The sequence below is a fragment of the Ambystoma mexicanum genome, chromosome 12 (assembly GCF_040938575.1).
Source record: "Ambystoma mexicanum isolate Mex_15411 chromosome 12, UKY_AmexF1_1, whole genome shotgun sequence".
Lineage (NCBI taxonomy): Eukaryota > Metazoa > Chordata > Amphibia > Caudata > Ambystomatidae > Ambystoma > Ambystoma mexicanum.
This window is the reverse complement of record NC_090936.1, coordinates 667,201,752-667,216,014: the sequence shown is the minus strand read 5'-3', so window position 1 is coordinate 667,216,014 and position 14,263 is coordinate 667,201,752. Positions and strand designations below refer to the sequence as shown.

General features: G+C 38.8%; 1 protein-coding gene across 50 annotated transcripts in view; it reads left to right on the top strand.

The window, feature by feature from the left end:
• The window catches only part of LOC138513982 (mucin-19), a 1,848,798-nt gene that overhangs the window by 1,758,829 nt on the left and 75,706 nt on the right, over positions 1–14,263 (top strand). For all 50 annotated transcript variants that reach the window (XM_069629210.1, XM_069629207.1, XM_069629194.1 and 47 more), the window contains one exon: positions 4,421–4,447. In XM_069629210.1, coding sequence (XP_069485311.1) covers positions 4,421–4,447 — 27 coding nt within the window. The remainder of the gene's footprint in view (positions 1–4,420; positions 4,448–14,263) is intronic.

Below are 14,263 nucleotides of genomic sequence, written 5' to 3'. Positions count from 1 at the left end.
CGTACTTAACGCCTTCCCCATTCCCATTGAGCCCTATAGGTCCAAAATGGGAATGGGGAAGGGCCATGGAGGAAGGAGGAATTACCGCCCCGCCAACCTTGTAATGGGGTGGTAATTCCCCCTTTCTCCATGGCGGAGTCGGTAACTTACCGGCATGGACCATGGTGCTAATAGCACCAAGGTCTTCCGCCAGGGTCGTAATGAGGCCCAAGGTCTTTCTTAGAATAGAACCTTTCACATGCTGCGTTAAGCCTCCACCCTGACACTGTTTGCACTAGATTCTACATCTTGTGTAATAGATACCTTACCCATAGGCCCTGTAGGAGTACCTACAAAAAGTATACATGATCTTCTAGCCCAAGGGTGAGGCTAACCCGTAGGTGGAGCAATGAGATGTTTGCAAGACCCCACCACTCAGTATCAATAAAGCTGTTAACCCCCACTTCTCAAGTGTCTAGTTTGCATTTGCTACTATAACACCCATCTTAACATTCCCAATAGACAGTCATACACAAAGTCAATAAGAATAATCATACAATGGGGAAATCCTATTTCATTGCCATCCAACTCCTTGTTGTCTAACCTCATTTCACAAGGCTTATACACGAAGGTTAATATTTGAGCCACGGTGATTGGGAGCATTTAGATACTAGCAGTTTTGATTATTCAAATGCCAGTAACTGACACATTGGTGTTGCTTCCCCTTTTTGATATTTTATTCAGCTCAAAAGGATAACACGTTTCTCCCAAACATTTGGAATATATTGAATCTTTTAAATCTTGTCAGTGTGACCTGATTTGATTCACAGACATATTCATTCTGTCTGCTAACATGTTCACATGTGCTCACACCCCTACAGTATGTTGAGTCCACACCGTGTTTACCTGGCACTTGTGTTCTCTGAAATAGAAATTGGCAGCAAGATCTATTTAAAATGTTTTCTTACAGTTTGCAAAAATAACATACAGTATCAGGATGTATTATCAAATTAATTACCTAACGTGTTAGAATGAAATTCGGGGCCAGATGTAAGTACTGAATAATGTTCCAAACATGTCAATTTCTAACTTAAGTATACAGTCAGCAGTTTTCCCAATTAAGTACTCAGAAGGATAGGGATCTCCGTTCTTGTAGAAAAGGGTGCCAAGTGTTCCATAATCCCAACAAAAACTTCCCAAAGGCCTTAGTAATGATAACTGAAAGTTCAATGCATTGGCTGTGTCCTTTCCTCCTCCTGTACCCATTATGAGGTGGATTGCTTCTCAAACTCTCTCCGTGTCCAAGTGGTAATCCTCTTATACACTTCGACGGCTCTCGGGAGGGCGAGGGTGTAGGTTTGCCAGACCTTTGCCTCCTTGGTTGTTTTCTAGATTGTTGCTCAGGGTTTTGCTTCCAGGAGGTCTTGCTGACTTTGGTGGGGTTTGATTGAGGAGCCGTCACATGCTATCAGCTCTCCACCGCTTTCCTGATGACTGTCTCCCAGACTATCTTCCTTCTTTAATTTCTTATTCTTTCTGTCTTGCTCATTGGTATGGCTTCACTGTCCCAAACCTCTTCCCACTTCTACACTGTTTTCTGGACCAATATGGTTTTGTGGAATGTCCCTGTTCCATTTTCCGTAGTTGCTTGATTTGTAGACTTTATCCCCCTTGCTCGACTTTTCACTTCTTTCTCACTCTTCCACTAATAGCTATCACTTGTTCTAAATGTATTTGATCTCCTTTTGGTTTATCTTGATCCTTTCATGCCCACAATTATCTCCCTCTTTCTGGTCCCCATCTCTTCCCCTCTAGACCTCTCTCCAATAATCCTTACCTCTTCTGTCTTTTCCCTCAACTTCACTCTCTCATCCTCTATCACTTTCACACTATTGTTGCCTCTTACTACCCAGATGATGGTATTAACTTCCTACACTAAGATAATGTCATTTGCTATTCATCCACTAACAATCTCTATTTGTCTCTTTAATTCCTTTAATCCTTCTTTCTTTTCCAATCTCTCACTACTTCACAGTTGGTACCTCTTAGCCCTCTCCCCAAGATGGTATCCTTCTTTTATAGTGACTCACTCTCTTGTGGCACCAAATCAATCATCTATAACTTCCCACAATTCTACAAGCTCACCTTTCACATGGTGTCCTCCATGCAGCTCTTCACCATTGTGCTATCTTCCTCTGATGGGAACCCTTTGGTTCAGATCTCCAAGGGTCAGATGCTTTCCTCTGGCCATCTGTGCCCAGGTGTTTCTTCATATAGCCGAGTCTTGTGGTCTTTCAGGTTCTGCCTACTGTAAGCTCTTCGCAGCACTGGCAAATTCTAGCTGGGGTGCCTGAGATAAAAGAAAAGCCTATTACTTCTCCTACTGGGTGGTTTCAGGGAAATAGTCTTCACCTTTTTGCTGTTAGTGGAGGTAATTCCTGATTTGGCCATGTGCTTTTGGTTAGGTGGGGCTGGCCTAAAGTAAATTAATGGCTAGCTACCATTTTGAATTACAAACTAGGGTGTATTTTGTGTTGATTTTCAGAACCCCTTCTCTGAGGCGGCTTGCATTCCTTGTTTTCTCACCAGAACTCCACCATATGTTGTTTCTGTGTATAAAGTCTGCAGTAAGCGTGGGCAATGTGTATTCACTATAGTTTGATTTTCCGAAAGTTGAAGTCGCAGAACTTGTAACATTGTTTCATTCATGATGCATGCCGGAGCGGGAGACCAATGCATGATACATTTCTCTTTCATGTGGGAGATGTGCATTTGCTCTTCTCAGAGCAACCGATAAAATAAAGACTGCTTTTATAGTCAGGTGATTGGCTGGCACCCATCACACAAGTGCAAATTCAGTCAAATGTCTCTTTACAAAAGTTCTGTTTTCAGTACATTTAGGAATGCTAGGAAGTTCTCATGTCTTGATTGGAATCATTCCAGAGTTCAGAAATGTGTACCACTCGGGCTTTGCCCCTGTATTTTTGGGGTTTCCACATTTCATGGTAGTTGGCATGTAAATTGAAGGAGTGTAAAGATCTGATTGGGATGCAGCGATGGGCTAAATCTTGCAAATAACCTGACCCCTTATCACAGGATGCCTTATGTATTAAACAAAGGACTTTAATCTGTATTACACTGGATACCTAGAGCCAATGGAGTACTTAACAATAATTGATATGATCTTGTTCTCACAGATTTAAAGTCATTTTTGTTTCCTTAATATGCCTTCTTTGTGATCTGCCCATTACTCTTTTAGCATGGCTGTACCACACCAACACCACTTTAGAATACATAGGCAGGTCTATATAAAAACACCACCTACCTCTTGTTGCATCTGGTGTGACTGGGACACTGCAACCCAAACAGGACAAGGCTGGAGAACTGTGGGAGTGATTTATCAATCAGAGGAATGGATTTTTCGTTTCCAAGAAGGCTGGTGATCCATGAATGGGTAACAGCATAACTTAGAGAGTAAGATATTCTCACAAGCTGCACGTCATGTTTCACTCAACATATTCAATACGAAAGGGGACATTTTTGAATGAAGGCTTTTAAAATTCAAACTGGATGTACAAGTACAGGTTTTATAACAACATGGTGCCCATTTTCAAGAATACCTGTCCTCACACACTGTCAATATTAACAACTGAGCCAGAGCATCTGAGTGCAGTTTCCATTCATGTGACTATTGTGATTGATAAATGGATATGTCTCAAAAGTTATAACATTTTGATTCAATATATTTGAGCTTCAGATGTGTAGAAATGTTCCCACAAACCTTTTAGAAATTATTTAATTAGATCAACCTTAAATTTCTCATTATTTGGGAAATTCTGACTGGACGATTTGCAGTGATGTTTAAACCAGTGTTCATGACATATATTGTGTTAGCATCATTATGCATGAAATAACATTGATAAATAAGTAAATGTACTGAACTCATTTTAGTTCACTCTTTCCAAATCTGATGAATCTCTATTAACCCACAATTTTTAGTAAAAAACATGTTGGAAATTCTAACTATGCCTACATTGACTTTCGTGGGACTATGCCAATAGGTTACTGGGGTGGTGTACAAATTACTGTGATACTTTATTAAAGATAGTGACATATGCTACATATGTTAGTGTATTAAATTCACACATGATCTACTCCTCAAACATTTATTTGTTATGAATCTCAAGCTTGACACAGTTTTTAATCCCTACTGAGATGTATTCTGGTGTACACACTTTGGATGTTATAACAAGAACTTTTATTAAAGGAAGAACTGTGCTTTTAATGTACATAAGCTTTTATTTTATGTAACCGTAACAGGACATACATATAAATATGCTTTGGCAGCAATATCATTTAGTACATCAATAAAATGAAGTATAATTGTATAATTGAAAAAAACCTTACCAGTAATGAACTCATGTGTTCTTCTCAATTTCAGTTCCACCAAGCACTCCGTCTTCAACAGGTAGGTGTTGAGTTATTTAAGATTAAGTTTTCTTTGTATTGAATTGTCCACACTAAATTTCACAGCAGAAGTAAAAACATATTACTGTGTTGATATACAAAATACATTGCTGTATTGTGCATAATTAGAGTCCGAATTAAGAGATGTTGGTACATGTTTTCCGTGTCTGTAATTATGTTAACAAGCACCATTATTTTTACTGCTAATTTATTTATATACCCAGGAGTTTTAAACACAGCCGCAATTGCTTCCTTTCAACTACTGCAAAGTGCATTACCTATGAAATAGAACAAGAATACATGTAATACAAATATTTAAATGATTCATGTTGGGCAATGGCAATAGTGGCTGAGAAGACGTAATAGTGACTGAGTCTGGTAATAGCTGTAAGCTGGTTAAACCATCTAGCTTTGTAAATATGATTCTGGATCAATAATATCCTTTGCATGGTCAGACAAAGATCAATTGTATCAGTCTGTTGATCAGGATGTCATGGTCTATATTGCCGTAGGGCTGTGTGATAGTCTCATCCAGTTTCATAAGGTGGTCTAGCATGATGGTTTCTATTTCTGTTTCCGTCGATTTGCAAGTTCTGAAGCCAGAGTGGCAATCAGGGATTAGGTGGAATTGTTCCACGTACTCCTGGAAATCGCCTGTTACTTTCATTTCAAGGATTAAACTGAGGTATGAAAGAATTTGAAATCAGTCTGTAATTGGCTAGCATTGTGTGTTTGTCTGATGGGTTCTTTAGCACAGTGGTGATTTTTGCTAGCTTCATGTGAACTGGGAGCATGGTGAGAGAAGAATGTATGATGTCTGAGAGTTTGGGGGACAATGTTGGTAGGATTTAATTGACATTGGATGATGCACAATGGTATATTCAAGGCTTTCATCAGCTTGATTTGAAACATAGGTGTGTAGAATGTGCAGGATGTTTTTAGACGTGAAGAAGGGTGGAAAAGCATAATTTGTCATCTCCTCTCAGATTTTCATGATGTTTATTTTTTGGCAGGTCTCAAAGGGAAATAATCTTAGTTGTTATTTAGATGTTAACATGACGTTAGTCTTCATATAAAATAATTTCTCAGTTTAAAATACACTAATGAAAAATAAATAATAATAATGTCAATGGATATACATTACATCACTTGCTGGATGGATACGTTGAACCAAGTGTGATGAACTTTATTTGGAGAAGGTTCAGCAAATGCTATAATTATTTTGGTAAGACCTCTTAGATCACATATAGCATTGCTGAATAGGAACATATAATTATTAATGAAAACACGTATAGTTTGCACACGCATGCCTCCAGCACGTGCTCCAAACATCACACATAATGTATAGAGAGTAATGAGTGTTAGTGCCTCATTCATTTATATTCTTTTTTTAGTAACTGAATTGGCCTTGCTGTGTGTGGTAGCAGTACTTGTATGGGTTATTTAGAGACTTTTTAGAGTCCCATTGGGCAAATGCAGTACAGCCACATGTAGTAATGCTCTATGAGTAATACATTCATTTCAGATATGTATTTGTAGGTTTTTGTATATCTAGATATAAAGATGCAAATAGGAACAAAATGACATGTGGAAGATGTTTCTTTGGCAAGAGGTTATGTCAAGAGAACTGAGGATTAACATAGATGAACATCTTTGATATTCTCTGTAATCTGTAGTACAAGGAATTGACAAAGGTAATGTTACAAACAACGGCAGAACCATCTTGACGTGTTCATAAGACCTCAAGTGACTGTTGAAGAAACCCAATGTCTGGGAGAGTCCTTAGGTTAATGCTGAAGAAATCCAAGGTCTCTGAGACCTCAGGTGAATGCTAAAGACACCCAAGGAGGACCTTGAGTGAAAGCTGTAGAAATCCAATTTCTGGCAGGGGCCCCAACTGAATGCCGAGGAAAACAAAGCTCGAGGAGAGACTTAGAGTGAATGTTGAGAAACCGAATTCCACAGTGAGTCTTGAAGGAAACCACTTGCAAATTGAAAAAAACAAAAGCCAGTGGAGGAGCATGAGAAGACTGACACCTTGGACGGGTGTTGAAAGACCTGGTGAAAGCAGGACGACCAAAGAGTGCCCCAGACTGTAACTAAAGCCTGAAAGAGTTTTCCCAGAAAAACATTTAAATTTAGATTCGTTGGATACAAATTTGACATTTGAGATTAAGATTTGTGAACTCATGTATTAGCCAAACCCTGGAAAATGTATGTTGAAAACATGGGGCAGACAGATAAAACATAAAGACTGCTAAGCCTAATAGTGTGCACATTTAATTTGAGTAACCAAGTAAGCTTGTTAAAACTTATTTTTGTTGGCCACAGCATGGCTTCAAAACACAGCCGGATAATAAAGAGAACTCCTCAAATTTTAGTGATGAACTCACAGCTGTTTTCAAAAGGAGATAAAGCAATTGTTTTTTAAGATGTGTTACTGGCAGTGGACTGTGATTTATTAGAAGCCCATGTTCAGAAAGCACAAAGCATCATAACATTTGGAAATACAACCAATGTTCGATATGAATCTGCAACTTTCATTTGGAATATTGTTGTTGTAATCCCCTTTAATCGACATAAAGTTATCACGTACAAACACAATATAATTCCGCAATTGATTAAAAACACATTTAAACACACAATGCCAGCAGGGATGGCCCCGCTTCGAGCTTCCACAATGGCTGAGGGGCTGCCACGCCCCCGCCGGGGACAAAGGACGTGGAATCCTGACAGAGGGATTCCCGGCCTGGTAATCACTCGGCGAGGGCCAATAAGAATGGCTCTTTCATTCTGATTGCGCCCTCGCCGGGTACTGATATTGAATCTCCAATTGACTTTATTCCTATTATTTCATCGATTTGTTTCATCTATAATTAAAGCCTATTTTCATTCATTGACTTACTGTGATGTCTCCAGAGGCAAAGTGTATGCAACATCTCTTACTGCAGGTCCATCAGAGTGAACATTTTTGTAATGTCATAAGGGCATGTATTAGTGCCCTCATATTTCTGATAATTCTGGTATTTGGTGCAACTAAGCCATACGCTGTAACAGGTTCTATAAATAAGAGGCTACCATGAAAATATTGTAGCACCACCTATGAATGTCGATCTATACTTATAGAATAACAATACCTGGCATGTGAGGCTATAATTATCATATAATGGCAGTTACGGTTCTGTCATACTAAGGAAATGCTCTTGGTGTATTTTGGTTGGGTTGGGCGTTCACTTCTCATATCATGGCCCTTATGTTGATGTATGAGGGCACCACCATAGTTAAACATTTTCTGCTTTTGTGTTATGTTATAAATCATACATTTTTGATTACACTCACAACATCACTTCTGGGGTTGTCATCATGATCAAATGACATGTGACGTTACACTATGTAAAGACATCGGGGTCAAACATTCTTTAACATTACTTTGTGGTCTCATGAAGTGTGCAATGTCATTTGCAATCATTTTCAATCTGATATACACTTTATCTAATAGCAAATAATTAATAGATAATGTGCTCGAATTAGTCCATTCATCCATCAATACATTCTATCAACATTCCATAAATCATTCATTGTGCAAGTTACCCATCAGCCCTCCATACAAACCATCATTAACCAGTAATCAATGTTTAGATTCATCCAGCCATCCATTGATCCATACACATTTACTGTCATCCATCAAGCCACCATTAAAAACAAAAATAAAGCTGCAAAAGTTGCTCATACAAATGGTCATTTTCTCTGCATGCATTCCTGTAGTATGGAATTCATTGTTGCTTTATTACCATTGCACACTATACATTTTTTGACATGGCATGAATAGTAAAGAGGTTTTTAGATGAGTATATACAGGGCTCATTCAGCCTGTGATATAAAGATTATATAGTTGAATTAATTAAAAGTTTATGGGCCTCATTACGAGGTATGCGGTAGAGGGATAACGGGGCCGGTAGGGATGCCAGCCCCATTATCCCTCTACCGCCCCATTACGAGGTCTCCTCGCGGGAGGCCAGGATGCAAACAACGGGCCTGTCATTAACAGGCCCGTTGTTTGCATCCTCCCCATTCGCGGGCTCAAATGGGAATGGGGATGTACCGGGTCCGGGTTCTCTGAATGGGGAAACACCGGGCCCTCCAAGGTCGAAATGGCCTGGTATTTCCCCATTCAGGGAACCCGGACCCGGTACCCATTATGGGGGTAGCCATGCCGCAAATAGCGGCATGGCTACCTCCATTGTCGTAATGAGGTCCTATGTCAGAAATAACACAACTATTTCCAGAAAAACAGCAGCACATAAAAATACACAATTACACAATGTTGTAAAGCAGATAAGACCATTGAAAGACCATACAAATTGACAAGCCAGTTTCCTTAAATTTCAACAAACATTTCCTTATGTTCAAGGCATGCCGCAAAAATGGCAAAAGTGCCCATCCCACTCAAGGAGAGTCAGTCCTAAGCAACTAAAAAATGCAGGTTTATACTGTAACACCCCTAATTCATGCAGAAGTGGTCGTAGCGTGTTCACTCTTAGCTTAGAGAAGACCTGACAAAATAACAAAAAATTTGTCAAATCCTTCCTAAGGGCATTACACAAGAGGCTCAACAAATTATCATCGCCACTTTTCCAGACTGCACCAATGCTCTCAAGGGAAGACAGTTAAAACATGCCCTTGTTATCACGATGTGCATCGAAGGGTTCTCAAACCATAACAAATACTTTTGAAGGCCTGTAGCCACAATGATCGCATGCCTCCTATTCGAGGGGTTCACCAGCTCCAAAGAATCCCTTTTCTCCACAATGTGTGAATGAAACCTCACTTTTACATCTCTGAGCACACTAGCAGGCAGAATGACTGATAACATGAAAAATGGAGCTGCATTTATTCCCACAAGCTTGGAATTTACATACATCAGCCAGGGAATCCTCAGGTTTGAATCTTTTAGGACTAGCTATCTATTCAGTTTGCAAGTCAATTTAGCCTTAGCATTACCCCATAGTTGGAGCCAATGAAATAAAGACTGTTCCAAGATGGTGTCACTAATATGCTCACAGTCTCATTAAAGATGGACCCCGGAATTAGGGGCTGCACGAGTGAGTCCCAACACTCTTTTAAAAAAGTCTCCACAATATAGATTGGATTGACATTGCTGTAACCCCATAGCTCCATGCCATAATTTGCAACCGAGGTCGCTTTTCAGTTGTATATGTTTAAAACCCATGATAACCGGTTTGGCTTACAATTCACGGTCTGTTTGTCTACGTGTTATTCGGATGAGAAGTTTGACGAATACCTAATTCCAAGATAGTCAAATTCATTGACTCTGGGAATTAGTGCGCCCTTGCTAAACATTGCTGGAAATTTCGGGGGATGCTTCCCCTTACAAGCGACCATAACAGCAGATTTCTGGACCTTAGATCTTGAATTCATCTTAGTCATTTATTTATATGGGAACAGACTTTACTGTTCCAACATATCCATTGAATTTTAAACAAAGAATATATTTACGATGTTGCTGAAAGGCACAAAAACAAGGAAAAGGGAGACATTTCGCCTGGTACAGAGAACATTATTTTGTATCATTATGAAAGCCTGAGTATGCCAGGGAAAGTGAACCATTTCCCCTGGCACAAAGAACATCAACATTGTATGACATCACTTGGCATGCCAGAGGCGCAGCAAGGGAAGGGAGTCATCTACTGGGACTGGGACATTGTGACACTTGAAGAGAGCATTTGTTTTCTTATTAGCAACAAAAGAAATTGGAAACTTTATGTGTGTGAAGAACCTTTTACCACCAACCAGAAGAAGACAACACCCTTGCACGTTAGTTTAAGTTGTTAGTGTTCGGGTCAGAAATAGCCTTTTTTAGGATAGGTCAGTTGACTGACATTTTCTTTCATGACATTCTGATGAGTTTTATTTGTGGCATTGGAACCCCTCTTAGCTTTAGGGACAGAGTGGCAATTTCCCAACCTACCAATTTCTTTAAATAAAAGTCTTTAAGGAAAAACCATGTCACCTGCATGTCCGAGCCGTACTTCTGCACCCTTAAAAGAGTTTGTAAAGAAATTCTCATTTTTGTTTCACAAACAGATATCGGAACTCCTCTTAAACCAAGTATATTTTAAATTAAAAGTAGATCTTAAGATGATATTTGAGTCACCGCGAAAGAAAACTCTATGTAAATAGTGAAACAGTTTAGCAATAATACTTAATCTGATGTTCATTTCAACTAGTAGCAAATAACTAATATATAGACTGTTTTAATGGATCCATCCATCATTCGATTCCACTCCCACTTCCGGTAAGATAGCTCAGCGGGTTGATCGCTCGCTACTGCGATCTGAGCGTGATCTGCAGGTTCGAATCCCGGCAAGGCCAACCCAGCCTTTCATCCTTCCGAGGTCGATAAATGAGTACCGATTTCGGTTGGGTGATAATGTATGTAAATATGTGCTCTGTAAAGCGCTTTGGATTAAGGTGCTATATAAATAACACATCATTATCATTATCATCAATGTTATAATTCACCAATCACCCATTCATCTGAACAATAATTGTATTCACCACAAATCTATGAATAGAATTGGGGATAAAGCTAGGGTAGTTTCATCTTGTGATGTGCAGACTTATTTATTTGAATTCAGCATGATCATGTTTTTTCCTGAAACAACAGGTGCAGGTCAAACCTATGCTCCAGGAATGGTTCAATTTTAAAATAAATTCTAAAATGTTATAGAAAGGACAAAAACAAAGTTTGATCAAAACCTTTATAATTCGCTCAATGCACCTCCATCAGATTTTTTTTTCAACACTAGTATATTCATCCAATTGGGAGTAAAACTAGGGCAGTTTCAACTTGTGGTACACAGACATATTTATGTGAATTCAACATGATCATTTCCTATGCTCCATGTATTTTTCAATTTTAAAATAAATTATAACATGTTATACACAGGACAGAAAGGACAGAAAAGAAGGTTTGATGAAACTTTTAAAAGTAGGATCATTCCATTATGTTCATTGTACTTTAGATTTCCAAGTATTACATTAAATCCATGAAGGAAGTTCAATTCTACCTTTGCAAAATGCAAAAACTAAGATCTGAAGGATGGACTGAATCATATATTTACTCACTATCATTAACAATTGTTATGACAGATCTCATCATTCAGATATGCTCCTACATGGAGATTCTCTAGTTTGGCTCACTTGGTACAGGTGAAATTGGGTTCTTCAAATCAATGGAAAGTATTGCAGTACTGCCCTAAGATTGGATAACTGGTTTAAATGAGGCAAATGATGCATAGGTTACCCCGTAGATATGCCAGCTGTCATAAAAGGACATTAAGGTGTACATGTAGGCATTGGAACTCACTTAGTATGAATAGTGGTGGTTCCATGCGTTAATATCCCCGCAAAAAATATCGGCATACAAAAATATCACCATATTTTCACAGCTGTGAGGTGCTGCTGTGACCTTCTGCAGTAGCAGGGAGTTGCTCCTTTGGGATACTGCAGGTGACCTTCACCTGAAAGCTGGTAGGACAACACAGCCTTTCATTTTCCTCCCGGTCGCGTCTGCTCTACTTCCGTACTCGCGTCACCTTCCCAGGATTTTCTACCCTTCCATTCTGCTGGTCTTGCTCTCTTTGGTTGCCCATCTCGCCTTGCTTCTGTGCTTTGCCTCACTCTCTGGGTGCTCTCATGCATCCCCTTTTATCCCAGTGGGGAAAGGTAACAGGATTGAGGTGCGAGTCATTAGGATCAAGGGCCTGAATCTGCCCGGTCCTGATACTGGGACATGTCAACCAGATTGGCTGATTGTGAATCTGTCTTCCCTTCAACAATATGGCCCATATAACAGAGTGTGTGAACAGGGATACTGTGTCTCTCCTTCGGGTCCCCACTCCCACTCCCTAGGGACCACTCATCCAGGGGATCCTCCCACACTGGTCCACCCCTGGGGTCTGGATCCAATAACGACGGCCATGCCCGGACAACCTTGATGAAAGATCCCAAGGGATTGGTCGGTGAGACACCATTTGGTTTCTCACAATACCCTCAGGTTTCTCACAGCGTAGGATTCAATCAGTGACCCTCCATCCGAACAATCATATTATTCAACACTAATATATTAATTAAATTGGGAGCACAACTAGAGGAGTTTCATCTTGTGATATGCAGACTTATTCATTTTAATTCAACATGATGATTTTATTTCTTGAACCAACAGGCGCACGTCCAACCTCTGCTCCAGGTATGGTTCAATTTTAAAATAAATTGCACCAAATAAGATCTGAAGCATGGGCTCAATAGTATATTTATTGAGTATAATTAATAATGGTGACAACATGACACATAATTTAGATAGGCTCCTGTAGATTTATTTATATGAATTCAACATGATCATTTTGTTTACAGAAAAAACAGGCACACATCCAGCCTATACTACAGGTAAGGTTCAATTGTAAAAAAATTATAACTTTTCATAGAAAGGACAGAAAGGAAGGTTTGATTAAACTTGAAAAAGGAGGATCATTCCATTGTGTTCATTCAACTTTTGTTTAGCAAGTCATTCATTTTGTTCCTTGAAGGAAGTCAAATTCTACCTTTGAAAAATGCAACAACTAACATCTGAAGCATGGACTCAATAGTATATTTATTCAGTATGATTAAAATGGTGACAACAGGGGCCTGATTCATGGAGCATTTTCCTATGGGATTGTGCTATTATAAAACACTTCCATGAGTCAGGCCCTAGGTCTCTTAATTCAGATAGGCTCCTAGATGAAGGATCTCTATTTGGTCTGAATTGGTACAGGTAAAATTAGGATTTGAAAATCAATGGAAAATAATGCAGTCTTGCAGAATATTAGAAAACTGTAAGCAAATGTAAGGCACATGATACATGTTAGTCCGTAGATATGACAGCTGTCATAGAGGGAGATTAAGGTGTACATGCGTATAATTCAACCATTGACCCTCCATCCGAACAATCATTTTATTCAACCCTAATATATTCATCAAATTGGGAGTAAAATTAGGGCAGTATCATCTTGTGATATGCAAATTATATATTTGAATTTAACATGATAGTTTTATTTTTAGAACCAACAGGCACACTTCGACCATATACTAAAGGTATCGTTCAATTTTAAAATAAATGGTAAAATGTTAGAGAAAGGACGGGAGAAAGGTTTGATCAAAACTTTTATTATTCACCCATTGCCCCTCCATCTGAAAAATCATTTTATTCAACACTAATATGCTCATCAAATTGGGAGTAAAACTAGGGCCGATTCATGTTATGATATGTAGATTTATTTATTTGAATTCAACATGATCATTAAATTTAAAGAAACAACAGTCACACATCCAGCCAATACTACAGGTATGGTTTAACTGTAAAAAATAAGTTATAACTTTTTATAGAAAGGACAGAAAGGAAGGTTTGATTAAACTTTAAAAAGGAGGATCATTCCATTGTGTTCATTCTACTGTTGATTTCTAAGGCATTAATTTTGTTCCTTCAAGAAATCAAATTCTACCTTTGAAAAATGCACCAACTAAGATCTGAAGCATGGACTCAAAAGTATATTTATTCAGTATGATTAAGAATGGTGACAACAGGTCTCATAAATCAGATAGGCTCCTACATGAAGGATCTCTAGTTTGTCTGAATTGGTACAGGTATAATTGGGATTGCAAATCAATTGAAAATATTGCAGTACTGCCCTAATATTAGAAAACTGTAAGCAAATGTGAGGCACATGATACACGTTAGTCCGTAGATATGACAGCT